Source organism: Salmo salar, chromosome ssa16, assembly GCF_905237065.1.
Source record: "Salmo salar chromosome ssa16, Ssal_v3.1, whole genome shotgun sequence".
Classification (NCBI taxonomy): domain Eukaryota; kingdom Metazoa; phylum Chordata; class Actinopteri; order Salmoniformes; family Salmonidae; genus Salmo; species Salmo salar.
Window position 1 is genome coordinate 38,716,914 of NC_059457.1, and position 26,136 is coordinate 38,743,049.

The following is a 26,136-nucleotide window of genomic DNA, read 5'->3' on the forward strand; positions in this document are numbered from 1 at the left end:
TCTTCTCCTTTCCCCCTTCTGATAACCAGGTGGCGAATCGCATCTCTGCATGTCTGGCAGACATATCAGTGTGGATGACGGATCACCACCTCAAGCTGAACCTCGGCAAGACGGAGCTGCTCTTCCTCCCGGGGAAGGACTGCCCGTTCCATGATCTCGCCATCACGGTTGACAACTCCATTGTGTCCTCCTCCCAGAGTGCTAACAGCCTTGGTGTGACCCTGGACAACACCCTGTCGTTCTCCGCTAACATCAAGGCGGTGACCCGATCCTGTAGGTTCATGCTCTACAACCTTCGCAGAGTACGACCCTGCCTCACACAGGAAGCGGCGCAGGTCCTAATCCAGGCACTTGTCATCTCCCGTCTGGATTACTGCAACTCGCTGTTGGCGGGGCTCCCTGCCTGTGCCATTAAACCCCTACAACTCATCCAGAACGCCGCAGCCCGTCTGGTGTTCAACCTTCCCAAGTTCTCTCACGTCACCCCGCTCCTCCCCACACTCCACTGGCTTCCAGTTGAAGCTCGCATCTGCTACAAGACTATGGTGCTTGCCTACGGAGCTGTGAGGGGAACGGCACCTCCGTACCTTCAGGCTCTGATCAGTCCCTACACTCAAAGAAGGGCACTGCGTTCATCCACCTCTGGCCTGCTCGCCTCCCTACCTCTGCGGAAGCACAGTTCCCGCTCAGCCCAGTCAAAACTGTTCGCTGCTCTGGCACCCCAATGGTGGAACAAGCTCCCTCACGACGCCAGGACAGAGGAGTCAATCACCACCTTCCGGAGACACCTGAAACCCCACCTCTTTAAGGAATACCTGGGATAAGATTAAGTAATCCTTCTAACCCTCCCCCCCACCCTCCCCCCCAAAAAAATATAGATGTACTATTGTAAAGTGGTTGTTCCACTGGATATCATAAGGTGAATGCACCAATTTGTAAGTCGCTTTGGATAAGAGCGTCTGCTAAATGACGTAAATGTAAATGTCTCTCTACTATTATTCTGACATTTCACATTCTTAAAATAAAGTGCAGATCCTAACTGACCTACTAGGATTAAATGTCAGGAATTGTGAAAAATGGAGTTTAAATGTATTTGGCTAAGGTGTATGTAAACTTCCTACTTCAACTGTATTTATATACACACACACATTTATATTCTGACATTGCTCATTCTGATATTTTTTTATCATTTGGATTATGTGTGTATTGTTATTGTATTACTAGATATTACTGCACTGTTGGAGCTAGAAACATAAGCATTTTGCTGCACCTGCGATAACATCTGAAAATCGGTGTACGCGACCAATAAACTTTGGTTTGATATAGAGTCATAGAGGGGCTAAGGCAGCCCCAAGCCAAGAGTACAGGACATTCAATACAGTACACTATCATTCTGACTGAGGACATTAATGGAGGAATTCCAACTCACATTACCTCCAATCACCAACAGGCCAAGAGAACATGAGCTAACGCCAGTACTTCTCATCTCTCAACCCTACAAGGGTAGGGTTGAGAGATGTCAAAACACTGGTTTAGTCATTCAGTACATTCTGGGAGTGTAATGGAGTGCTAGAATGTATTTCGTTTCTGAAGCACTTCACCTCGCCAGCCTCATTAACCCACCGCTCCATTCATCAAACCAACCTCAGTGTAATATCCACTGACACCTGACATTGAGAGCACAATACAATATTAATTCATGTTCATCACAAGTGGGATGTTATTACACAAATAGGGCCAATAGCATCAGTCAGACTGTAATAAAATAGCGATATGATATCACAAAAAATGTCACCAATTACGGGAGACTAAACGTCAGAAAATTGCTAAGCAGAGCTACTGTCAACAGCCTTACTGATAGTGTGTCGCAAACATGGGGGAAACAACCCTCTGTGTGTTTATATTGACCAGGAGGCCAGGGTCTCCACTAGATATCATAGCCACAAAGTCAAAATTGGCTGAAAACAAAAATGTCCTTTTTGGTCTTAATTTAAGGTTAGTCATAAGGTTTTTGTATTTGTACTTGTCTTGTTAGCAGTGTGGTACAGGTTAACATCAGGGTCAGGTTTAAAATTGAAATAGGCAAGGTTTATGACTTTGTGGCTGTGTTAACTAGTGAAGCAAGAGAGAGGGGGAGAGAGATGCAGAGAGTTATCTGTAACTGAAGGTTGTGTCTGTGGGCTGTTGTAAGTCTTTGGTGGTTCCACTGTGGTCCCACTGGGAGCAGAGAGATGAGCAGGGACATGGTTAATCAATAAGGGCCACAGTATAGCCATAAGTCTATAGTTAGCTTTCCACCTATAGTCCAGTCTATATATTAATCCAGACCATGCTAGAAGAGCTGTGGAGTCTGTTGGGCATGCAATATATTTGAATAATTAGGCAGTAGGCAGATGCTTTTAACCAGAGAGATTGCATACATAAATACAGGGACATCAAATGTTGTGCTTAAGTATTTAAAAGCAAGTGTTGACAGCAGTCTTCTGACTAGAATGAAAAAGTTACTCATACCAATGGAATGATATCTCTGTCAACCCTCTCTGGTCCCTCTTTGGATTCAGTGTTATCATCTGGCTAATGACAGAGAAACTATAGGATGGTTTATTATGGTTTCTCAACTCAAACTGAGATGATGATTCTTTCAGATGAATGACTGGACTAATAAAATGATATGTGAGAACCAACCAACAGTGAATGAAAAGTGTCATTCCCTTCAAATAAAATTCGGAATTGGCTCTAACTGGCATTGATGTTCTATCATGCACATGCCTGCTCAGTGCTGTCAGCACAAGAAAGATGAGGATCATTATTAAATACAACTCATGAATACAATTAATAAAAGTGTGACTTGGCTAGTGGCTACACTACAAACTGTCATGTTGATATTCATACCAGCCATTTACTGCAGTCTCTTGGCACTAGGGATGTGCACGGTGATTTCAATATCCAAACGGATGTTAGTACTCGAGTACTTGGTTGAGTATTCATTTTTTATAGGCCTATTTTAACACTGAAAAGGGTTTTTATTTTTAAAATATTTTTTCACCTCAATTTCATGATATCCAATTGATAGTTACAGTCTTGTCCCATCACTGCAACTCCCGTATGGACTCGGGAGAGGTGAAGGTCAAGAGTCTGCTCGCTCCCATCTCACAAAACACGACCCTGCCAAGCCGCACTGCTTCTTGACACACTGCTCACTTAACCCGGAAGCCAGCCGCACCAATGTGTCGGAGGAAACACCGTACAACTAGTGACCTAAGTCAGCAAGCATGCGTCCGGCCCACCACAAGGAGTCGCTAGAGCGCGATGGGACAATGACATCCTGGCCGGCCAAACCCTCCCTAACCCGGACGATGCTGGGCCAATTGTGCGCCGCCTCATGGGTCTCCCGGTCGTGGCCAGCTGCGACAGAGCCTGGGATCGAACCCGGGTCTGTAGTGACGACTCAAACATTGCAATGCACTGCCTTAGACCACTGCGCCACTCGGGAGGCGAAAAGTCTTATTCTAAATTAAATTAAAATAGCAACATGACATTGTTACATACAAAGATATACCATGATATTTCAAATTATTAATTTAATAAAACAACAAACTTCTCAATAGCTGACCGGTAGCCTTCGTGTGTAGCTTGCTTTTTATGTTGGCCAATCAAAGCGGCAAAGAGGCTCAAAGTGTAGGAAGTGGAGTGAGAGTTCAGAGCAGCATGTGGCCTCAATAAACCTAGCTAACTATAGGTTAGCTAGGTTAGCTACCTTCTCTAGGCTACTCCAGTCAAGACAGGCACTGTTATATGGGATGATAAAAACATTGTGGCTGCTACAAGTTAGCTAGTCTTGGCTGTAGCCGAGTTGCCTTGGCGTCTGTCTCTCTCTCCCTCCGTCTGCTCGCTCCCATCTCACACATCCCGCCCCCTTCGCAGCTGCAGCAATACAGCGCCAGCCTCTCTCCCTTGCCGCAGCAGTGCTCAGGTTAAAAACGTACATTTAAAAAAAAAAAATCCAGATATCCAACAAAAATTCATGATACTAATCAAATACTGAAATTATTTCACACCCCCCATCCCTACATAGCATCCCAGCTCTGGTCTCTTCTGAAAATTCTAGGCCGGAGCACCATTAAACTGGATGACAACAGACTGATGTTAGACAGGAGACATCTCTCTCTCCCCTGCCCTCCAAAAGGTGTGACTATGGCTGGCCAGTGCTGACAGTCCTGTTGATAGGCTGTCGGCCCTGTCCAGCCATTGGCAGTCTCTCCACATCACAATCAGGATGACTGGTCACAAGTAGCCAGTGGGGGAACTGGCCTTAGCAACTGTCACTCACAAGATCGAATCACAGGACCTGATAATGGAATTGTCCTACCTACTGTCACTGAGCATTCCACGAAAGGTGTCAGAGACATTTGCATTGTCTTGGTTTGTTATAGCACCACTATTATTATTGTTTATGGATAGGCAACAAAGTTGTGATACATAAAAGACTAAACTTATGCAACAAGACATGGGCCTAATAGAAAAGCTTCAAATGCATCTATGTACTGGCAGAAACCAGGAGAGGAATGTGGAGCTAATGCAAATGACAGTGGCACTTTCCATTCTGTGCGTTAGTCCAACAAATGACATAATCTAAATCCTGAGCCGGTACTCCTTGAGCGGGAACAAAACAGTGCAACAATCAAAGCTCAGCAGAGTGAGACAGTGAACCTTATTACGGAGGAAAGCCTTCCTCTCCGTCTCCTGTGACACACACACAGGCACGCGCACACACACAAATGACACACACGCACACACACTCACGCGCACAGAGGCGGAGAAAATATACAGCGATGAAGTGAAAGGAGGAAACATAGTCATAATGCCGTACATGCACCTACTACAGCCCAACACCCACACTGATATCCTCCTACAGTCACTTCTCTTCTCGGACATTGTAGTTGAATATTACACAATACCCCAATGCGCTTACATAACATACTCGCTTTTTTCTGAAACAAACTGAATACTGGTAACTGTGTTTCTGACTAAAAATAATAAAAAGCCCTCCAGATTTAGCACAAATCACACTTACAACCTACTTTTCCATTTCCCATCCAACTGGTTGCACACCCACGGTTTCCATGGTGACTCAGTCATATTCAACATATGTGAGTGGCAAGTGTTAATAACTGATAATAAAGCAGCATCTGCTCACAAATCATCTGACTTATCTTATTAACTGATGCCTGCTTCTCTCAGCTCCTGAATGTGTCCTATTTCTCTGGGAAGAGATTCATTATGCATTGTTTAAATTCCACCCAACAACACATAACAATGCGACCCCTAACCGGAGTGTGTGTGTGTGTGTGTGTGTGTGTTAGCAGCTAGGGTTAGCAGCTAGGGTTAAGTTTTTGAGTTTAAGGTTAGTGTTAAGGTTAGGGTACGGGTTAGGGTTTAAGGAAAATATGATTTTGAATGGGACTGAATTGTATGTCCCCACAAGGTTAGCTGCACAAGACTGTGTGTGTGTGTGTGTGTGTGTGTGTGTGTTAGTCATCAGCTACACAGTAGCAGAGGTCAATGACCTGCTCTAGACAGCATCCTCTGACATTATAACATAAGACAACTGGTGGACAATGCTCTCATTCTGTCAGTATGAGAACATCTTGTTGCAGCTGTATATGTTGACCCATATATATGTAGATACTGTGTTTTGACCCATATACATGTAGATACTATGTTTTGACCCATATACATTTAGATACTGTGTTTTTACCCATATACATGTAAATACTATGTTTTGACCCATATATATGTAGATACTGTGTTTTGACCCATATACATGCAGATACTGTGTTTTGACCCATATACATGCAGATACTGTGTTTTGACCCATATACATGCAGATACTGTGTTTTGACCCATATACATGTAGATACTGTGTTTTGACCCATATACATGTAGATACTATGTTTTGACCCATATACATTTAGATACTGTGTTTTTACCCATATACATGTAAATACTGTGTTTTTACCCATATACATGCAAATACTGTGTTTTGACCCATATACATGCAGATACTGTGTTTTGACCCATATACATGTAGATACTGTGTTTTGACCCATATACATGTAGATACTGTGTTTTGACTCATATACATACTATGTTTTGACCCATATACATGTAGATACTGTGACTAATGTAGTGCATGATGTAGCCTTGAGGACATAGATACACAGTCTGTCAAAGTCAATGGGTGCCAGTACAAATTAGTTAGTCATGGGTAGGTTGGTGTCAACAAAGCAGATAATGTGAGGTTATATATATACTATGTTTCTGATGTTGCCTTGTACAATAAGGGCTTCAGGAGCTGCAAAGGCAGTCATGTATTCCTCCATCAATACACACACAGGGCTCTTGTAGAAAAGCATGCTATATATCTTCCCTTTGATTGACTCATGTAGAAAACCACCAAACTATATACAGTATTATCCTCAGGTTGGCTCTTGTAGAAAACCAACAGACCATACATCTTCCTGATTGGCTCCTGAAAGAACCACCATGCTATATATCATCCTGTGACTGGCTAGCTCAAGCTGGTCTCCCAGTGGAAAGGTGCAGTATAGAAAGCAATAGTAATGGTGTCTTTTTGTAGGCACTAACTCCGCCATGGCTCGTTGGTCGAAGCCTATGGGAAAATTAATGGGGTTTTTGTACAGTTTTTGGATAACCACCAAAAATAATGTCTGTTGTAAACACAGGCTTAGGATATCTTATACACTTTGTTCTATGAGATAATCTTCATCAGCTAACGTCACTTTTTGTGAAATTTGAAGCATTTATGTAAAAAAAAGCACATAAAGGCTTCCGAATTCATAAAGGTCATGTTACCTGACTGATATTATCTCATAGAACAAAACAAATAAGATCTCCTAAGCCTGTGTTAAGCTCAGACCTTAATTTCGGCATTTATGCCAAAACCCTATTAGGGATGACTGAACGAACCAGAGGTAACTAATTTCCTGTTTTTGGGACTAAAAGCTGGTGAGCTCTATGGATCTGATTGATTGGTGCTGTTCTAGGCGTGCCATTTCCACAAATAGATAACACGCTCAATAACCCTACTGACTTCGCTGTGTACACAGTTCAACTGGAGATTTACAGACCAGGGAAGAAGCAATTTAGAGCAATCAGTTAGTGATTTTCTCCCACCACTTCAAATCCATATTTGCAGAGCATAGACACAAATCAGTTGCTGTGACCACTGTTGTGCTTACATAATTGTCAAGGGGATTTTTTTCTCTCTAGATTATTAAGAAATATATGGAGCAAACTCAGCCGAGTTTAGGTTTACTGCATAAGGTATGATCACTGGTCGTTGGAAATTAATATTGATATCTTGACACTAACCGTGTTTTAATTAAAAGTGAACAAACAGACATTTCCCCCCCCCTCAGGCACAGGTTTAAACTCAGATCTTCTATGGAGTAAAATAGGTCTCTGAAAATAATCCTCTCTTATAGAGACCTTCCTAAAATAACCCTGGGCCAGCAAGAATGTTCCTGCACTTGCCGTGCTGGAATTTGGCCTCCTGTTGCCATGGAGATATAAAAGTGAAGGGGGTCGCTCCCAATCTGTATCCAACTGTTCACCTACTGCTTCTTCAAACCTCTCTATGCCATCCACACAGAAAAACAGAGTGAGAGACACACACACTCATATACACACATACAGAAAGAGAAACACAAACACACAGGAACACATACACAGAAACACACACACACTTCAGTCCTGCCCACTATCGCTCATAGCCCCTAATATACCATACATTCCCCTCTCAGGTACAGTGGCTTGCGAAAGTATTCACCCACTTTGGCATTTTTCCAATTTTGTTGCTTACAACCTGGAATTAAAATGGATTTTGGGGGGTTTGTATCATTTGATTTACACAACATGCCTAACCCTTTGAAGATGCAAAATATTTTTTATTGTGAAACAAACAAGAAATAAGACAAAAAAACAGAAAACTTGAGAGTGCATAACTATTCACCCCCCCAAAGTCAATACTTTGTAGAGCCACCTTTTGCAGCAATTACAGCTGCAAGTCTCTTGGGGTATGTCTCTATAAGTTTGGCACATCTAGCCACTTGGATTATTGCCCATTCTTCAAGGCAAAACTGCTGCAGCTCCTTCAAGTTGGATGGGTTCCGCTGGTGTACAGCAATCTTTAAGTCATACCACGGATTCTCAATTGGATTGATGTCTGGGCTTTGGCTAGGCCATTCCAAGACATTTAAATGTTTCCCTTAAACCACTTGAGTGTTGCTTTAGCAGTATGCTTAGTGTCATTGTCCTGCTGGAAGGTGAACCTCCGTCCCAGTCTCAAATCTCTGGAAGACAGGTTTCCCTCAAGAATTTCCCTGTATTTAGCGTCATCCATCATTCCTTCAATTCTGACCAGTTTCCCAGTCCCTGTCGATGAAAAACATCCCCACAGCATGATGCTACCACCACCACGCTTCACTGTGGGGATGTTGTTCTCGGGGTGATGAGAGGTGTTGGGTTTGCGCCAGACATAGCGTCTAGTCTCATCTGACCAGAGTACCTTCTTCCATATGTTTGGGGAGTCTCCCACATGCCTTTTGGCAAACACAAAACATGTTTGCTTATTTTTTTTTTAAGAAATTGATTTTTTTTCTGCCCACTATTCTGTAAAGCCCAGCTTTGTGGAGTGTGTGGCTTAAAGTGGTCCTATGGACAGATACTCCAATCTCCGCTGTGGAACTTTGCAGCTCCTTCAGGGTTATCTTTGGTCTCTTTGTTCCCTCTCTGATTAATGCCCTCCTTGCCTGGTCCATGAGTTTTGGTAGGTGGTCCTCTCTTTGCAGGTTTGTTGTGGTGCCATATTCTTTCCATTTTTTAATAATGGATTTAATGGTGCTTCGTGGGATGTTCAAAGTTTCTGATATTTTTTTATAACCCAACCCTGATCTGTACTTCTCCACAACTTTGTCCCTGACCTGTTTGGAGAGCTCCTTGGTTTTCATAGTGCCGCTTGCTTGGTGGTGCCCCTTGCTTAGTGGTGTTGCAGACTCTGGGGCCTTTCAGAACAGGTGTATATATACTGAGATCATGTGACAGATCATGTGACACTTAAATAAAGTCCATCTGTGTGCAATCTAACTAATTATGTCACTTCTGAAGGTAATTGGTTGCACCAGATCTTATTTAGGGGCTTCATAGCAAAGGGGGTGAATACATATGTACCCACCACTTTTCAGTCTTACATTTTTTTGAATTAAGTAATTTTTTTCATTTCACTTCACCAATTTGGACTATTTTGTGTATGTCCGTTACATGAAATCCAAATAAAAATCTATTTAAATTACAGGTTGTAATGCAACAAAATAGGAAAAACACCAAGGGGGTGTAGATACGGAGATAACATAAAGTACTAGACCTGAGAAAACAACTTTCACAGAGGGCGCTGCTCATACCCTCCATAAGGGTTGATACGCAGTCAGTAGCCTGAGTAAATATTAATAATCTATCATTCACCCATTCAGCTGTCCCTGAAACAGCTGTCCCTGAAACAGCTGTCCCTGAAACAGCTGACAGAGGTACAGGAGCTGCTGGTGTATTACTGTGCTCTGCCACTCCAGCCACCTCTTTGATAGAGATTTAGCTGGGAGTTGATGGGGACAGACACACATAAAACAGCAGTTTGAATAGATACTGGCATCAAAGGGACAGGATGCAAAGGGACAGGATGCTCTCATTGGTCCTGCCTGTCACATTAACCCCACTTATCATGGTGGATCATGTTAGTAGGGGTCCATGCACGTACGGCGTTACCAAAACATCTGCTAATACACTTCTACTCATACCATATTCATGCTAATGAAGAACTGATTCAGTAGCTACAGCGAAACATGATATCTGGTCTGCAAGTTTGGAACCTATATAGAATTCTATTTCAACTATCCCTTCTCATAGGCATACATGAGGTGAGGGCATAAGGGAATAAAGAATGGGTTATTTTAGGTTAGAAGGCATCTCAAAGCTCGCTAACGGAAAGTGCTTATTTCCAGTGTGTGTGAATGGGATTTCAAATTGTGATCAGTATAGCCCCTCTGTTCAGCTACTCTGCATCTCGAAAAGACACGGCTGTTGGAACCAAAAATCTCAAATTTGGACTCATCAGACCAAAGGACAGATTTCCACTGGTCTAATGTTCATTGCTCGTGTTTCTTGGCCCAAGCAAGACTCTTCTTATTATTGGTGTCCTTTAGTAGTGGTTTCTTTGCAGCAATTCAACCATGAAGGCCTGATTCACGCAGTCTCCTCTGAACAGTTGATGTTGAGATGTGTCTGTTACTTGAACTCTGTGAAGCATTTATTTGGGCTGCAATCTGAGGTGCAGTTAACTCTAATGAACTTATCCTCTGCAGCAGAGGTAACTCAGGGTCTTCCTTTCCTGTGGCGGACCTCATGAGAGCCAGTTTCATCATAGCGCTTGAAGGTTTTTGTGAATGCACTTGAAAAAAAAAATTCTGATTGACTGACCTTCATGTCTTACCTTGTTATGGATAGGGGGCAGTATTTTCACGGCCGGATAAAAAAAGTACCCGATTTAATCTGATTATTACTCCTGCCCAGAAACTAGAATATGCATACAATTATTAGCTTTGGATAGAAAACACTCCAAAGTTTCTAAAACTGTTTGAATGGTGTCTGTGAGTATAACAGAACTCATTTGAGAAGATTCCTTACAGGAAGTGCCCTCTCTGACCATTTCTTGGCCTTCTACACTCTCTTTATTGAAAACTGAGGATCTCTGCTGTAACGTGACACTTCCTACGGCTCCCATAGGCTCTCAGAAGGCGGCAGAATGGTGAATGATGACTTTGCAGGCCATGGCTGAAAAACAGTAGCGCATTTGGATAGTGGTCGATCTGAGAACAATGAGACTGGGGGCGCGTGCACGAGCCGACACCATGTTTTTATTTTCAGTCTTTGAACGAAAACAACGACTCCCGGTCGGAATATTATCGCTTTTTTACGAGAAAAATGGCATAAAAATTGATTTTAAACAGCGTTTGACATGCTTCGAAGTACGGTAATGGAATATTTAGAATTTTTTGTCACGAAACGCGCCGGGCGCGTCACCCTTCGGATAGTGTCTTGAACGCACAACAAAATGCCGCTATTTGGATATAACTATGGATTATTTGGAACTAAACCAACATTTGTTATTGAAGTAGAAGTCCTGGGAGTGCATTCTGACGAAGAACAGCAAAGGTAATCCAATTTTTCTTATAGTAAATCTGAGTTTGGTGAGGGCCAAACTTGGTGGGTGTCAAAATAGCTAGCCCGTGATGGCGAGCAATCTACTCAGAATATTGCAAAATGTGCTTTCACCGAAAAGCTATTTTAAAATCGGACATAGCGATTGCATAAAAGAGTTCTGTATCTATAATTCTTAAAATAATTGCTATGTTTTTTGTGAACGTTTATCGTGAGTAATTTAGTAAATTCACCGGAAGTTTTCGGTGGGTATGCTAGTTCTGAACGTCACATGCTAATGTAAAAAGCAGTTTTTTGATATAAATATGAACTTGATTGAACAAAACATGCATGTATTGTATAACATAATGTCCTAGGAGTGTCATCTGATGAAGATCATCAAAGGTTAGTGCTGCATTTAGCTGTGGTTTTGTTTTTTGTGACATTATATGCTAGCTTGAAAAATGGGTGTCTGATTATTTCTGGCTGGGTACTCTGCTGACATAATCTAATGTTTTGCTTTCGCTGTAAAGCCTTTTTGAAATCGGACAGTGTGGTTAGATAAAGGAGAGTCTTGTCTTTAAAATGGTGTAAAATAGTCATATGTTTGAAAGATTGAAGTTTTCGGATTTTCAAGGACTTTGTATTTCGCGCCACGCCTATCATTGGATATTGGAGCAGGTGTTCCGCTAGTGGAACGTCTAGATGTAAGAGGCTAAAGTAATGGACTGTCGTTTCTCTTTGCTTATTTGAGCTGTTCTTGCCATAATATGGACTTGGTCTTTTACCAAATAGGGCTATCTTCTGTATACACCCTACCTTGTCACAACACAACTGATTGGCTCAAACGCATTAAGAAGATAATAAATTCCACAAATTAACTTCTAACAAGGCACACCTGTTAATTTAAATGCATTCCTGGTGACTACCTGATGAAGCTCGTGGAGAGAATACCAAGAGTGTGCAAAGATGTCATCAAGGCAAAGGGTGGATACTTTGAAGAATCTAAAATATATTTTGACTTGTTTAACACTTTTTTTTGGTTACTACATGATTCCATATGTGTTATTTCATAGTTTTGATGTCTTCACTATTATTCTACAATGTGGAAAATAGTTCAAATAAAGAAAAAACAATGAATGAGCAGGTGTGTCCAAACTTTTGACTGATGCTGTACATGGAAACATTAAGCAATCTGGGAATAAAGAAATAAAGGGCAGGAAGCTATGAGTTTCAGGTGGTTTTCTTAAAAATGGCATTGTTGGTTAAGGGCTTGTAAGTAAGCATTTCACGGTAAGGTCTACACCTGTTGTATTCGGCACATGTGACAAATACAATTTGATTTCTAAAGGGGGGGAAGATTCTATGGAAAGGGCTTTTATAATACAGGGTAAAAAAAAATAAAGACAACACAATACTACAGATGCAATATTAAATGGGGCTAAGAAAAGGGGTGGTATAAGGTAGATAGGCGAAATGGTGACAGCCTTAACAATGGACAATGGCGTGTAAAAGGTCAACCTTTATTAACAGAGTACAACATAACAATTAAACTGGCATGACACTTTCGCATGTGGTTTACCCAAAGAGAGCTGATACAAGGCCTCCAACAAGCCACGCCTCCAGATCCTCTAATAGGCTGACACAGCTACAACATATTTTGTCAACATTTATTTTTATTGTACTTGACACATACCAAAAGCACTACAATGCATTCAAATGGATTTAAATGACTACAAAAATTACTCCAAACATGATACATTATTAGTCATGTAGTGGCTCCATGTCTTTCACATCTTGGGCACTAGATTTTTTCATAGTTTAATTAAACTGAAGACAGGCATTTCCTAAAGTCCTTTTTTATGTAACCTCTTGAGATGGCAACTGTTTTATGAAGTTTAACAAAACGTAGTTTTTTTTACTCACCATAACAATTTAAATAATCTCCACTAACCATGTTTCCATCCACAGTTTTCATGAGAGTAAAATCATACCATTATATATTTTTTAATGTCACGATAGCTGCGATGGAAACGGGAAGTTTTGGTACAATTTTATAAATGACGACATAATTTGTTCGTTCGACATGGTGGGATCTTTTTTGTCTGTAAAATGTATTATGCGAGAAACGTCTTTATGCGCAAATATTGATATAACAACCATCATATCGAAATAAACTCACGCGATGATATGTTGTGTGGTCCTCCCACTATAATTTGAGAAACCATGCCGTTTATTACGCTACAGACGACATAAATTATGATCAACTTCACAGGGCGGTGAAAGTGCACGATGATCTTGATGCTTGATTCCAATAAATATCGATGGTCTTATTCTTGTGACATGATGATCGATGTTTGACAAATGAATTTATTCTCGTTTTTATCCATAATAATCTCATCATATAGACTAGCATACCCGCACTGTATCTGGAAACTGTTGGCTAGAGCACACGTTCCAAGACCAGAGTAGGCACATTTGCCATTTAATACAAACGTTTTTGTGACACAACTATCGGTAGAGCTGAAAATGAGATGGAAAATTTTAGATTTTTATTTTGTACATGAAAGCGTAAGTGAAAAACTACATTTTGTGTGCACTACGTCATCACGCACTGCTTTTTGTCTGCAACAGGTCAGTTTGGTGGAAACACCACTGGTGGGAAAATACGCCTATTTTGTTTATGCAGATTTTGGACTATTCGCATCAAAATTTGCCGCCAATTGGATGGAAACCTAGCTAATGGTCAATACGTAAAGACTCATTAAGAATCCTCTGAAGGGGCAAACTATGTCATATGCTGAATTAGGAAACACCTTGGACACCCTGTAGACCAGATGTCATAGCCATGCATTTCTGGAATTGTCATGCATCACATGCATTTGAGCAAAGATGCAAATGTGTGTACATGCATCTCTGGAATACATGTAATATCTCTGGAATACATTTAATGCATGTTAAGTGAAATATATTGACATGTATTTATTTTTTCTATTGGACTATGTGGACATGTGGATGAGTGTAACCTGCTCTGAGGTGCCCACCTCCAGGTACCACTGTCATGCTGTTATTTTTATTTTATTTAACCAGGCAAGTCAGTTAAGAACAAATTCTTATTTACAATGACGGCCTACTCCGGCCAAACCCCGACGACGCTGGGCCAATTGTGCGCCGTCCTATGGGACTCCCAATCACGGCCGGATGTGATACAGTCTGAATTCGAACCAGGTACTATAGTGACGCCTCTTCCACTGAGATGCAGTGCCTTAGACCGCTACACCACTCGAGAGCCATGTAATGGACTGATTAGCTAACATGCATCTCTGATTTACAAGTGATGAAATTACACTTTAAGACAGCAGCAGGGACATGGTTAGCATACCAACACTAAATTAAACATGACTAGCTGCTTCAATCACAGGAACAGTAATTATAATTCATTCAGGCATCTTGATCCCACTAAGGAAGACAAGTGGAGAGAGGTTGGAACTGCCTACAATACACGCAGGCAGGAACAGTTAGATTTTCTAGGGCAGATGTATGTTTTGTCCATAGTCTCTGCCAATATCTGATCCAAGTACTAAAAACAATACTCTTAGATCAATGTATGCAAATTGTATTCAGAGTTATGGTTTGATATTATATATATATATATATATGTATGGAGTTTTTAAATATATATATATATATATATTTAAAAACTTCATACATTTATAAATAATGTACATTATAGAGTTCATCATCATCTTTCGTATCAACACAGTGTATTACAATCAGCCTAGAACTTAGTCTTCTGTCTTAGACAGACAGGGGATCTCCGGCAAGTGATTCACATCCTGCTCCAAATCAGTACCTGACAGGCAGGCAGCAGAATCAAGCCCTAGCAGGTATCACCTTAGCCCTTGATTATGACAGTTCCATTACATTACACATACGAGTCATTGGACGAAGGTGTCTTCTGTGCTTGGTCTGAACATTAACACGCATCACTTGCGGAACAGTTTTGGAAGCATAAGGACCTTATCTTTCACATCAGAGAGAAATCATTTTCAAATTGTCTAACGACACAAATATATTGTCACTGAAAAATACTCTCGGCTGCAACTGTGTTCAAACCGCCTTGATATGAGTCCCCCTTTGTTCTTTTTCAAACAATCTCTCTTTCTGTCCTCTCTCTCTCAGGGCTGCGAGAGAAACATGAGTTGGTGCGACAGGTTTTGTTATGTTGCATAAAAGTACAGTAATGAATGCAGTCGGCAGCCACAGGGGGACTGCTCTGGACACGTGTCTCTACACAGAACCACCTCTCTGGATGAAAACCTACATCACACACCCAACTTTATGTCTACAATATAAAAACATAAAAACATGCATAAAAGCTCATACGCCATCAGCTATCAAAAGGTCAGTTCACATTTACAAGCAGGATGTGTAAAACAGAGTTCACAATCCATAATAAAATATGTAGGCTACTGCCAGCCAGCATTGGATCATTTTTGTCAATTGAGAGCAGGAATAGCTGTGTTGCCCTAATTCTGCTAAGTGCCTACCTGAGATACCGCATTAGCTCGATGGTCTCCGCCGGTTCAGTCGAGCTGTGGTTCATCTTTTGGCAGCCTGGGAGGATTCAGTACAGACGCAGAAGACGGGTAGAATGAGCTACACTGCTTTACAAAATACACTCTTGTTCTCTCTCTCTGTCTGCTATTTCCCACTCAGAACGCTCTCTCTCATGTTTGTATCAGCAGCCCTTCTCTGAGTGAGACAGCCAATTAAGACGCAGGGAGATATGGACGTAGCCAGCTGATTGGCCCAGCCGTCGGTGAGTCGTAGAAGCTCAGACAGAAAGTACTGCCCCCCTCAGTGGCAAAACCAACAAACCCTCTGTGGAGAAACTGGAGTAGAGTGGGGAATGCCTCAAAGCTCTGCAGATTACAGTCACACAGACACAATAACAATGCCTGTCATCTTATAGAGGGGGAGGCTGGAAATGCATACAAATGTATATAGACACATTTGAATTTCACATCTTTGGTGGCATTGAGCATAATACAACATTCACAAAATCCCATAAATACCAGATTAATGTATTGCATTGAATATATTGATGGTTTAATCTGTGCCTGAAACTTGAAGTAGATGGGATCATGGTTATATGTGTTTGAAGCATGAAAGAGAATAAAACATGTTTACGGTAAATCCCCAACTGCACACACACACAAATTATGCATGCAAATCCATGACGCAAACACACACACACACACACACACACACACACACACACACACACACACACACACACACACAACCTCCATAAGCAGAAGTGTATACAGTGCAGTAAAAACAACCATTGCCAATAGCTACCAAGCCAAGGGCTGTGGCTTCTAACTTGGTCGAGATATCAAACAATAGCTCACATTGTTCAGGAAAGGTCAGTGCTGCTCACAACATTCTAGCCTGTTCTACATTCCAGCAGGCCTGCTCTATGAAGTTCTATCTAACAGTCAGCCAACAGCCTGCTCATTTTATGAACAATTGAAAGTCCAGTTGTTTTTGGTCAGTTTGTATAGTGTGGTGAGTGACAGGACAATGGGAAGACACTCATCTGGACACCAATTTTGGGGAAAATGTAGATTAGACTCCTTCCTTTTTGTTCCTTCTATTGAGTAAGTCCTTGTAGAAAAGGGACCCCCAAACAGCTGTACCTGTGTATTTATAGAGACAGACACATGCATGAGGCCAAGGAGATTCTTGGTGCGGTCTGCCACCCTGAGGTCATATTAAGACATTACAGCTAACAAAATCCAATTAGAGGGATTGTTGCATTTCATACAGCCAAGTAGACAAAATAAGATAAAAATGTATTCATTATTGATCATATTCAGTAATATGTGATTATTTAGGCTTGCCCAGCATGCCACTAACGATAAACCCTCATGTGCTGGCAGCTTTTGCTAGTTTTAATGTCTATGGTTGTCATAATGTCGTCATAATGCACGCGCAAACACTACCGTGACCTTATCAATATGTGTCTCCAATGTTTTTTTATCTCAACGTTGTCACCGCCACCTGAGACACCTAACTGTTCCTCAAATTGGTCGAAGATCGCGCGACCACCGGTGTTCATGACCCGATGGGGCAGCAGCCAGACAAATTTTGAAGAGCAGAAAGTCAAACATACCTTTTTGAACATGTGCACTGAAAAAGTTCTGCGCGGGATGGGCTACAAATTGGGGGTGACAATCGGCGAGGGAAGCTACTCCAAAGTCAAACTGGCAAGCTCCCAGAAACACAATTCTGAGGTCGCCATAAAAATTGTGGACCGCAAAAAGGCTCCTCACGACTTTGTCCACAAGTTTCTACCCAGGGAGCTGACACTTCTGAGGGAAGTGAGACATGACAATATTGTCCATGTGCATGAATTCATCGAGGTTTGCAACGGCCGACTATACATCGTGATGGAAGCGGCAACAACGGACCTTCTCCAAAAAATCCAAGAGGTAAATTCCATCCCCATTGTCCAAGCCAAGACCATGTTCTCCCAGATTGTCAGTGCTGTGAACTATCTCCATCAACACAACATCGTCCACCGAGACATGAAATGTGAGAATGTACTGCTGACTAGGGACAACCAAGTCAAGATCACGGACTTTGGTTTTGGGAGGTTTGCCATGGGCTATCCTGAGCTGAGCAGCACTTACTGTGGTTCCGCGGCCTACGCCGCACCCGAAGTACTGCTTGGAGTTCCATACGACCCCAAGAAATATGACGTGTGGAGCCTGGGTGTGATTCTGTATGTCATGGTCACTGGGTGCATGCCTTACGACGATTCCAATGTCCGCAAACTCCCTCGCGCTCAGCGCATGGCCTTGGTCTACCTGGATGACATCACCGTGGAAGAGCCATGCCAGCTGTTCATTGCCTATCTGTTGCAGTTCAGCCCTTCTTCCCGCCCGACAATCCAACAGGTGGCAGAGCAGTCTTGGTTGCAATAGGCAAGGATGTGCATGATTAAATCATGTGTACCCTAATTGGAAATCCGACCACTTTCATTTGTTAATTTAGGTTAATGATAGCTATTAGCTGCTGGACATATTGTAGGTCTATTAATGTGCTAATTTATTCAGATGTATTCATGAAGTTATTTTGTCTTTTGTACAATATAAAGCTATAAGTAGACTGTTGGGAGACAAAAAAAAGCTACAACCAAAAAGTAAAACATTCAATAATTTGTTGGACTGTAGGCCTGGCTACCTTGCATAGTCTACTTTTCTCTTCCGTTCGTAATGAAACACATGGAGCGAACATTTTTCACTGAACCTACCAACTGACCTGTTGAAACAGATGAGTCGTATACCATTGTAACAATATCTGAAGCTTCGTTTACACCTGTAAATCAGAAGGATTTGACAGTTGAATATGCAACCACGCACAAATCTACACAGGCACAGCACCTCCTCACTTTTGAAACGCTCAGCTTCAAAATGTCAAGCAGGAAGACACAGGTATCTTCTCTTGAACCGAAGAGAGCGCGCGGCCTGTGACCTGAACGTCAACGCAATCAAGGGGGAAAGACACACTGCTTTGGAGAGGCATGACCAGACAACCGACGCAACCGCTCTAAACTGGCGCAGTACAATGCTGTGCTCGCCAAACCACTGGAGTTAAGAGAGGCCAGAGGGAGAATCATCTCTAGTCAAAGAGAAGCGTGGAAAAAATTAAGACGCACTTCCCTCTGACCAAACTCCATCTCAGCTGTACTTATGCCGAAGGTGGTCGACAGAATTGAGCGCAAAGGGCATCCAGAGGATTTTACGCACACATTTAACCTATTTTACGCACGCCTATGCAGTCTTCCTTTTGATGGGAAATTGACATTCTGCTGAATTGTAATTCATGCCGCGCTGCTGCACCTACGTCGATTGCCAAAATAGAAGCGTTGAGAGAACACAACTGTCATTTTCATGTTACGGCTTTTTCCCATATAGGCCCATCGTTTGAATTTAAGACTTAAACATCTGATCAATCTTCGGCAACTTCAATTGATGATGCATTTGAGTGCAATAAATACTTAATCCCTTGTGACATATGGATTTGAAAGGTCAGGCCAATAAATTGATCATGTTATAATAAACTACAAGGTGCAATCCAATACAAAAAAAGTGAACATTTCAAAAGTCAGCAAGTCATTCAAGTTAATATTACACACTTTATAACAATACACAAACCCCAGAATAAAAATGGGGTGAAAATTAGTTTTATTATTATTACTTGACAGAGCAGAGAAAAAAATCAAAAACAAATAAGAGCATTTCTTGTAAAAAAAAAAAAGTTCAGGGTTAGGTGCTATGCTCTAGTGTAAACAGTACTAGCACCCCTGTAAAACGGAATGGTGTTGGTTGTCAAACTGCAGCAGGCAGTATTCAGGACAGTAATGGCTGCTGCACCAGCAGCCTGGAACAGGTCATTGCTAGATGGATACAGCTTACGTGAAATTGACATCAAAAGTTGATTTGTATTTTTTGTATTTTCGCTAATCCTTTTCCTAACCTTAACCTAATTCTCCTAACCTGCTACGAAGTCATTTTTGGCCAATTCGCCAAATAAGCTGTAGCCGTTCTAGCCATAACCCCTGGAATACTGGCCAGGACAATCACCATCAGCCATCATGTTTCTGAGAGCAGGGCTCCAAGAGATTGACAAACAGGCAAATCTCAAATGACACCCTATATAGTTGAACACTTTTACCCACAGCTCTTTATTAAGTAGTTCACTATATGGAGAATGTGGTGTTATTAGAGATGCAAGCAAATGAATCCATCTGAAATCTGATCTAGGGGCAGCTATGAAAAAACAAGGTACCAAAATTATGATAATAGGTGATCAGACAGATAGCTTAAGGTTACAGAAAACAACATGGTTCATATGAAAATGTATTAATTAAGACTGTACTGTCTAAGGACACACACACTGCTATCAAAACATATCAGGAGAAAGCATGGACATTTGTAGGAAGAAAAATTTTAAAAATGAATGTGGCTGCACAAGACATTTGAGATACAACCTAAAATGTAGCATTGTTGTTTGATCATTTCCTTTCAGATTCATTTCTACTAGGCCACTGAACTGTTGTGTAGTTCTGAACCATGTTGTTTTGATACAGAAGCGCAACCTCATAAGCCCTCATATACTGACACGGCCCTGTCTTATTCCTCCTGAGAGGGAGATTTGTCAGCGTGGTGCATTTTTCAACAGCTTCTCACCCTGTACTGCACCACCTATAAAAGTAAAATACCGCTGGCTTCTCCACCAGATGGGCTAACTAGCTAATTAAGGGACGTGACAACTCACACACTCACCTTTGTAAAAGAAAAGACTAAAAGTTTAATGTTGCTAGGGCTTCACATAACTACATTCTGAAAGCTGTCCAGCCATTTAGATCAGTGAGTGATCAGTGAGTGGGCGTGTAGGAACCGCTGGACACATGTAATCTAGAGTAGAGATCCATTGGAACTGAGGGCGTAAACAATATCTTAACTAACGACCCTACAGATACACCCAGAGACTGTATCTGCCTAGAAGAAAAGTAATGCACCACAACCGATGACTAAAAGCTAAATTATGTCAGAAGATCACGTCCCAGCCCCTCTCTTGCATTTCAGGAAAAAAAGCACATCCTGTCTTTATTTTAACGCCAAGGGTTAAAACAGAAGAAAGAAGGGATCCATTTGGGTGCAACAATTTCTTTGGAAGGTAACATTTTTTCAAAAACAGTCCTCCCACAATGTGTTCTGTGTTTGTACATACAGTATTAAGTCAGTTACTTCATGTTTTTTTCAGCTTAGAAAACAAGTCTAAAAAAATGTTTACACTAAACTATCAGATGTAAAACCACCTCAACAGTAATGTTACCTTTCAAACACAGACCTCCACGAGTCCAGTTCCAAAATAGTACAATCTCTCGACACAGGATATGATTTCAACATTCAACCATACAAAATAACCAGACACACTGTAGGCTTCTCAGTTCTGCACCACTGTCGGCTCAAAGAGGAGAGGCAGTCTGAATGTATAGATGTTTAGATTTATTTTCCAAGTCTTTTTATTATTTTGTTTTTGCAAAGCTGAAGCCATTTTCATATTCCGTGGTCGGTCGGTCGGTCGGTCGGTCAGTCAGTCAGTCAGTCAGGCCAGAGAGAGACCCGGTCCTGGCTCTTCTAGGTAGAAGGGGAAGGTGTGTTAACCGACCTGTCACCTGCAGAGCCAAAGATACTGCCTGGGACATCCATCCCTCTCAGTGCAAATGTGTGAAGATCAGGACTGACCACGGAGGACAGGGCAGAGGGGCACCAAAACTGTTTGAGAGAGATGAAATCCATGCAACCCCTTTGACCCATGGGATGTAGCATATCTCAGAGCCCTGTACTGTCCCAGTACTCCACAATGGAACTGAAGACTCCGGACATCAGAGGAAGATGGTGGGTATTGTTTTTATTTCATAGATCCAGAGTAGATCATCTGGTGTTGTTTTCCCAAGAGGATTCCATTGTTAAGGTTAATCATGAGAATGACTTATTCAGATTGATAATAAGTGGTGGTGTTATTTCCATGTGTTGGCTGTCTGGGAGATGGAGCGGGAGGGAATCATGTCCAGGAGGTACTCTCTCTGGCGCTCCAGGTTGGCTGAGGTGGTGGTCTTGTGGACAGACAGGCTGGGGTTCACATAGGCCATGGTCACACCTGAAGGGAGACAACAACCACAGCAGTAAGTATACAGGACAGGAACATGTTCATTAGGCCCAAACAGCAGACATCTCAAACACCCTGTACCATCAGTTAGCCTGTTATACAGCCAGACCCTGTACCATCAGTTAGCCTGTTATACAGCCATACCCTGTACCATCAGTTAGCCTGTTATACAGCCAGACCCTGTACCATCAGTTAGCCTGTCTGCAGGCTATACAGCCAGACCCTGTACCATCAGTTAGCCTGTCTGCAGGCTATACAGCCAGACCCTGTACCATCAGTTAGCCTGTTATACAGCCAGACCCTGTACCATCAGTTAGCCTGTTATACAGCCAGACCCTGTACCATCAGTTAGCCTGTTATACAGCCAGACCCTGTACCATCAGTTAGCCTGTTATACAGCCAGACCCTGTACCATCAGTTAGCCTGTTATACAGCCAAACCCTGTACCATCAGTTAGCCTGCTACACAGCCAGACCCTGTACCATCAGTTAGCCTGTCTGCAGGCTACACAGCCAGACCCTGTACCATCAGTTAGCCTGTTATACAGCCAGACCCTGTACCATCAGTTAGCCTGTTATACAGCCAGACCCTGTACCATCAGTTAGCCTGTTATACAGCCAGACCCTGTACCATCAGTTAGCCTGTTATACAGCCAGACCCTGTACCATCAGTTAGCCTGTTATACAGCCAGACCCTGTACCATCAGTTAGCCTGTTATACAGCCAGACCCTGTACCATCAGTTAGCCTGTTATACAGCCAGACCCTGTACCATCAGTTAGCCTGTTATACAGCCAGACCCTGTACCATCAGTTAGCCTGTTATACAGCCAGACCCTGTACCATCAGTTAGCCTGTTATACAGCCAGACCCTGTACCATCAGTTAGCCTGTTATACAGCCAAACCCTGTACCATCAGTTAGCCTGCTACACAGCCAGACCCTGTACCATCAGTTAGCCTGTCTGCAGGCTACACAGCCAGACCCTGTACCATCAGTTAGCCTGTTATACAGCCAGACCCTGTACCATCAGTTAGCCTGTTATACAGCCAGACCCTGTACCATCAGTTAGCCTGTTATACAGCCAGACCCTGTACCATCAGTTAGCCTGTTATACAGCCAGACCCTGTACCATCAGTTAGCCTGTTATACAGCCAGACCCTGTACCATCAGTTAGCCTGTTATACAGCCAGACCCTGTACCATCAGTTAGCCTGTTATACAGCCAGACCCTGTACCATCAGTTAGCCTGTTATACAGCCAGACCCTGTACCATCAGTTAGCCTGTTATACAGCCAGACCCTGTACCATCAGTTAGCCTGTCTGCAGGCTACACAGCCAGACCCTGTACCATCAGTTAGCCTGTCTGCAGGCTACACAGCCAGACCCTGTACCATCAGTTAGCCTGTCTGCAGGCTACACAGCCAGACCCTGTACCATCAGTTAGCCTGTCTGCAGGCTATACAGCCAGACCCTGTACCATCAGTTAGCCTGTCTGCAGGCTACACAGCCAGACCCTGTACCATCAGTTAGCCTGTCTGCAGGCTACACAGCCAGACCCTGTACCATCAGTTAGCTTGTCTGCAGGCTACACAGCCAGACCCTGTACCATCAGTTAGCTTGTCTGCAGGCTACACAGCCAGACCCTGTACCATCAGTTAGCTTGTCTGCAGGCTACACAGCCAGACCCTGTACCATCAGTTAGCTTGTCTGCGGGCTACACAGCCAGACCCTGTACCATCAGTTAGCTTGTCTGCGGGCTATACAGCCATAGCAGAATAAAAGGACAATTACATTTTAGTCACTTAGCCAGCGCAACTCAAAAAAGCAATTAGGGTTAAGTGCCTTGCTCAAGGGCACAGGTTTCTCACCTAATCAGCTCTGGGATTAGAACTAGCGATCTTTCAGTTTCTGGCCTAAGGCTTTTAACTGCTAGGCTGACTACCACCCAGCCTGTAGAAGACCCCGATGAATGAAACAATTCTACATTCTAACAATGAGTCTAACCCACCACCTGGTAATAACACAGGAAAGGAGAGCGAGAGAAGGGGACAGCTAGCTAATCTACATCTCAGACTGACTGTCACCACATTGAAGTAAAAACAAACCTTCCACAACCTGTAGTGACACACCAGGATGCATTTCAGGTCACTCGGTAGGGAGAGAATGGAGAGAGAGAAGAGAACAGATGCAGAGAGAAAGGAGATGAGGACAGGCTTGTCTCTGTCCTGTAGAGGATCATCTACCTGAGTTCCCGGTGGTCTGCTTCCTCCAGGCGTTGGGGTTGGCCAAGGGGTTACTGCTGCCGCTGCTGCCCTTTGTCCCCTGCGCCGGGCGCATGGCATGCTTACCTGGCCTGCTGACCAGCGAGGCTGCGGTCACAGCGTTCTGCAGCTGCTGAGAGGACGTGGAGAACGAGTGAGCGACACTGCGAGACCCCACCACCTGCTGCACACTACGGGACATCTGACCAGAGCTCTGTGAGAAGGGAGAAAACAGGAACGTTAGTAATTAACCAATGTGTTCATAGCTCAAAAAGTATGCCAGTTTTTTTCTTCTTCCAGGAATCAAAAAATGTACACCAAACAAGCTTCCCCTTCCGGAAGAGTTAGTAGTGAGAGTAAAATAATTTGCTTTTATATATACTTAATTATCAAAAGTATAATAATTTCAATTTTTTTTTACATTAAGCAAACCAGATGGTGCCATTTTCTTGTTTTTTATTTACGGATAACCAGGGGTAGAGTTCAACACTCAAACATTACAAATTAAGCATGTGTGTTTAGTGATCAGAGGCAGTAGGGATGACCACTGATGTTCTCTTGATATTAGGATATATTGATATATTGTGAATTAGGACATTTTACTTTCCTGCTAAGCATTTAAAATGTAACGAGTACTTTTTGGTTGAAGGGAAAATGTAAGGAGTAAAAAGTACATACTTTTTTTTAGGAATGTAGTGAAGTAAAAGTTGTTATAAATAGTAAAGTACAGATACCCAAAAAAACTACTTAAGTAGTACTTGAAAGTATTTTTACACCACTAGTGTGTAGCAGTTGTGTTGTGTCCCACTGCTGACCTGCTTGATGGAGGAGTGGTGGCGGGCCATAGGCGTGCCTCTATGTTGCTGGAGCTGGGCTCTCGCCTGCTTGTACTGTTGAGACACCAGCACATGCTGCTGCTCACTCTTCATCCTTGAGGAAGAAGAGGGCATTTTGGAGACGGGAGAGGCGGCCTGCTGGAGGATCCGCTGCTCTATCTCCTGCTCCTGCTGCAGGGCCTTGACGAAGGCCGCCTTAAGACGGTTGGTGTGCTGCGCCTTCAGGGCCTTCTTCAGGTTGGACGACATGCACTGGTCGCACAGGACGGGGCCGCTCTTCTCCGAGCGCCAGCGCGACGTGAAATCCGTCTTGCACTGGGCGCAGGTGTGCGGCTCCATGGGGATGGGGGTCACCGGGGCCACTGACTGACCCTGTTTCTTGCCTGAGAGTGAAATACCGAAAAATGACATGTCAGTATTATGTACCTTAGGCCAGTACTTTTCAAATAGAGAAAGGTGCTAGAATGAGAAGAACCCATGGCAGCCAACAAACAACTCACTGTAAGAGATTAGCTAAGACTACTACTACCACCATAAAGACCTTATGCTGACGCAAGGATTGAATATTTTTGAATAAAAGAATAAACCCACCCCGTCCCAGTGTGTCCAGCAGGTTCTGCACCACCTCCTCCAGGCCCATCAGGTAGATGAACTCGTTGTTGGCTGCTGACGGCAGGAAGTTGCGCTCGGGGCGGGAGGTTTGGGAGGAGGGATCTCCAGCAGTGTCTTCTCCAGCTGCTTACGCAACGCCAGCTTGGCGGCCGCCTGGCGAGCGGCCGGGGACTCGTTGGCCTGGACCGTGGACATGCCACTGCCCATCCTGGCCTGAGACGTCACAGATGAGCCCTTCTGAGAACCCTGGGAAACAGAGACACACTCACTAGTCAGGATGAAATTAGATGAAGAAGTAGTGCTGTTGGGAGTCCAACACTGTGGGGATGCATTTCTGAAATGTGCTCTTTGGAAGAGGTCTTAATGTAAGATGCTGGCCAGTACGTTGGTGACCTGGCAGTAATGTAGT

At 42.9% G+C, this 26,136-nt stretch overlaps 3 protein-coding genes across 3 annotated transcripts in view; 1 reads left to right on the plus strand and 2 right to left on the minus strand.

The window, feature by feature from the left end:
* Positions 1-16,194, minus strand: part of yjefn3 (YjeF N-terminal domain containing 3) — a 69,139-nt gene extending 52,945 nt beyond the window's left edge. Inside the window, exon 1 of the mRNA XM_014148772.2 lies at positions 15,822-16,194. Within this exon, the coding sequence (XP_014004247.1) occupies positions 15,822-15,877 (56 nt within the window). The 5' untranslated portion in view covers positions 15,878-16,194. The remainder of the gene's footprint in view (positions 1-15,821) is intronic.
* Positions 16,195-17,393: 1,199 nt separating this feature from the next.
* Positions 17,394-18,877, plus strand: LOC106573796 (testis-specific serine/threonine-protein kinase 6-like). Its single transcript, XM_014149145.2, has one exon. The coding sequence runs from the start codon at positions 17,397-17,399 to the stop codon at positions 18,264-18,266; it is 870 nt and encodes a 289-aa protein (XP_014004620.1). The 5' UTR covers positions 17,394-17,396; the 3' UTR covers positions 18,267-18,877.
* Positions 18,878-19,512: 635 nt separating this feature from the next.
* Positions 19,513-26,136, minus strand: part of LOC106573594 (transcriptional repressor p66-alpha) — a 43,143-nt gene continuing 36,519 nt past the window's right edge. Inside the window, 5 exon segments of the mRNA XM_014148764.2 lie at positions 19,513-22,011; positions 24,262-24,493; positions 25,095-25,498; positions 25,707-25,799; positions 25,802-25,973. Of these exon segments, the coding sequence (XP_014004239.2) occupies positions 21,872-22,011; positions 24,262-24,493; positions 25,095-25,498; positions 25,707-25,799; positions 25,802-25,973 (1,041 nt within the window). The 3' untranslated portion in view covers positions 19,513-21,871.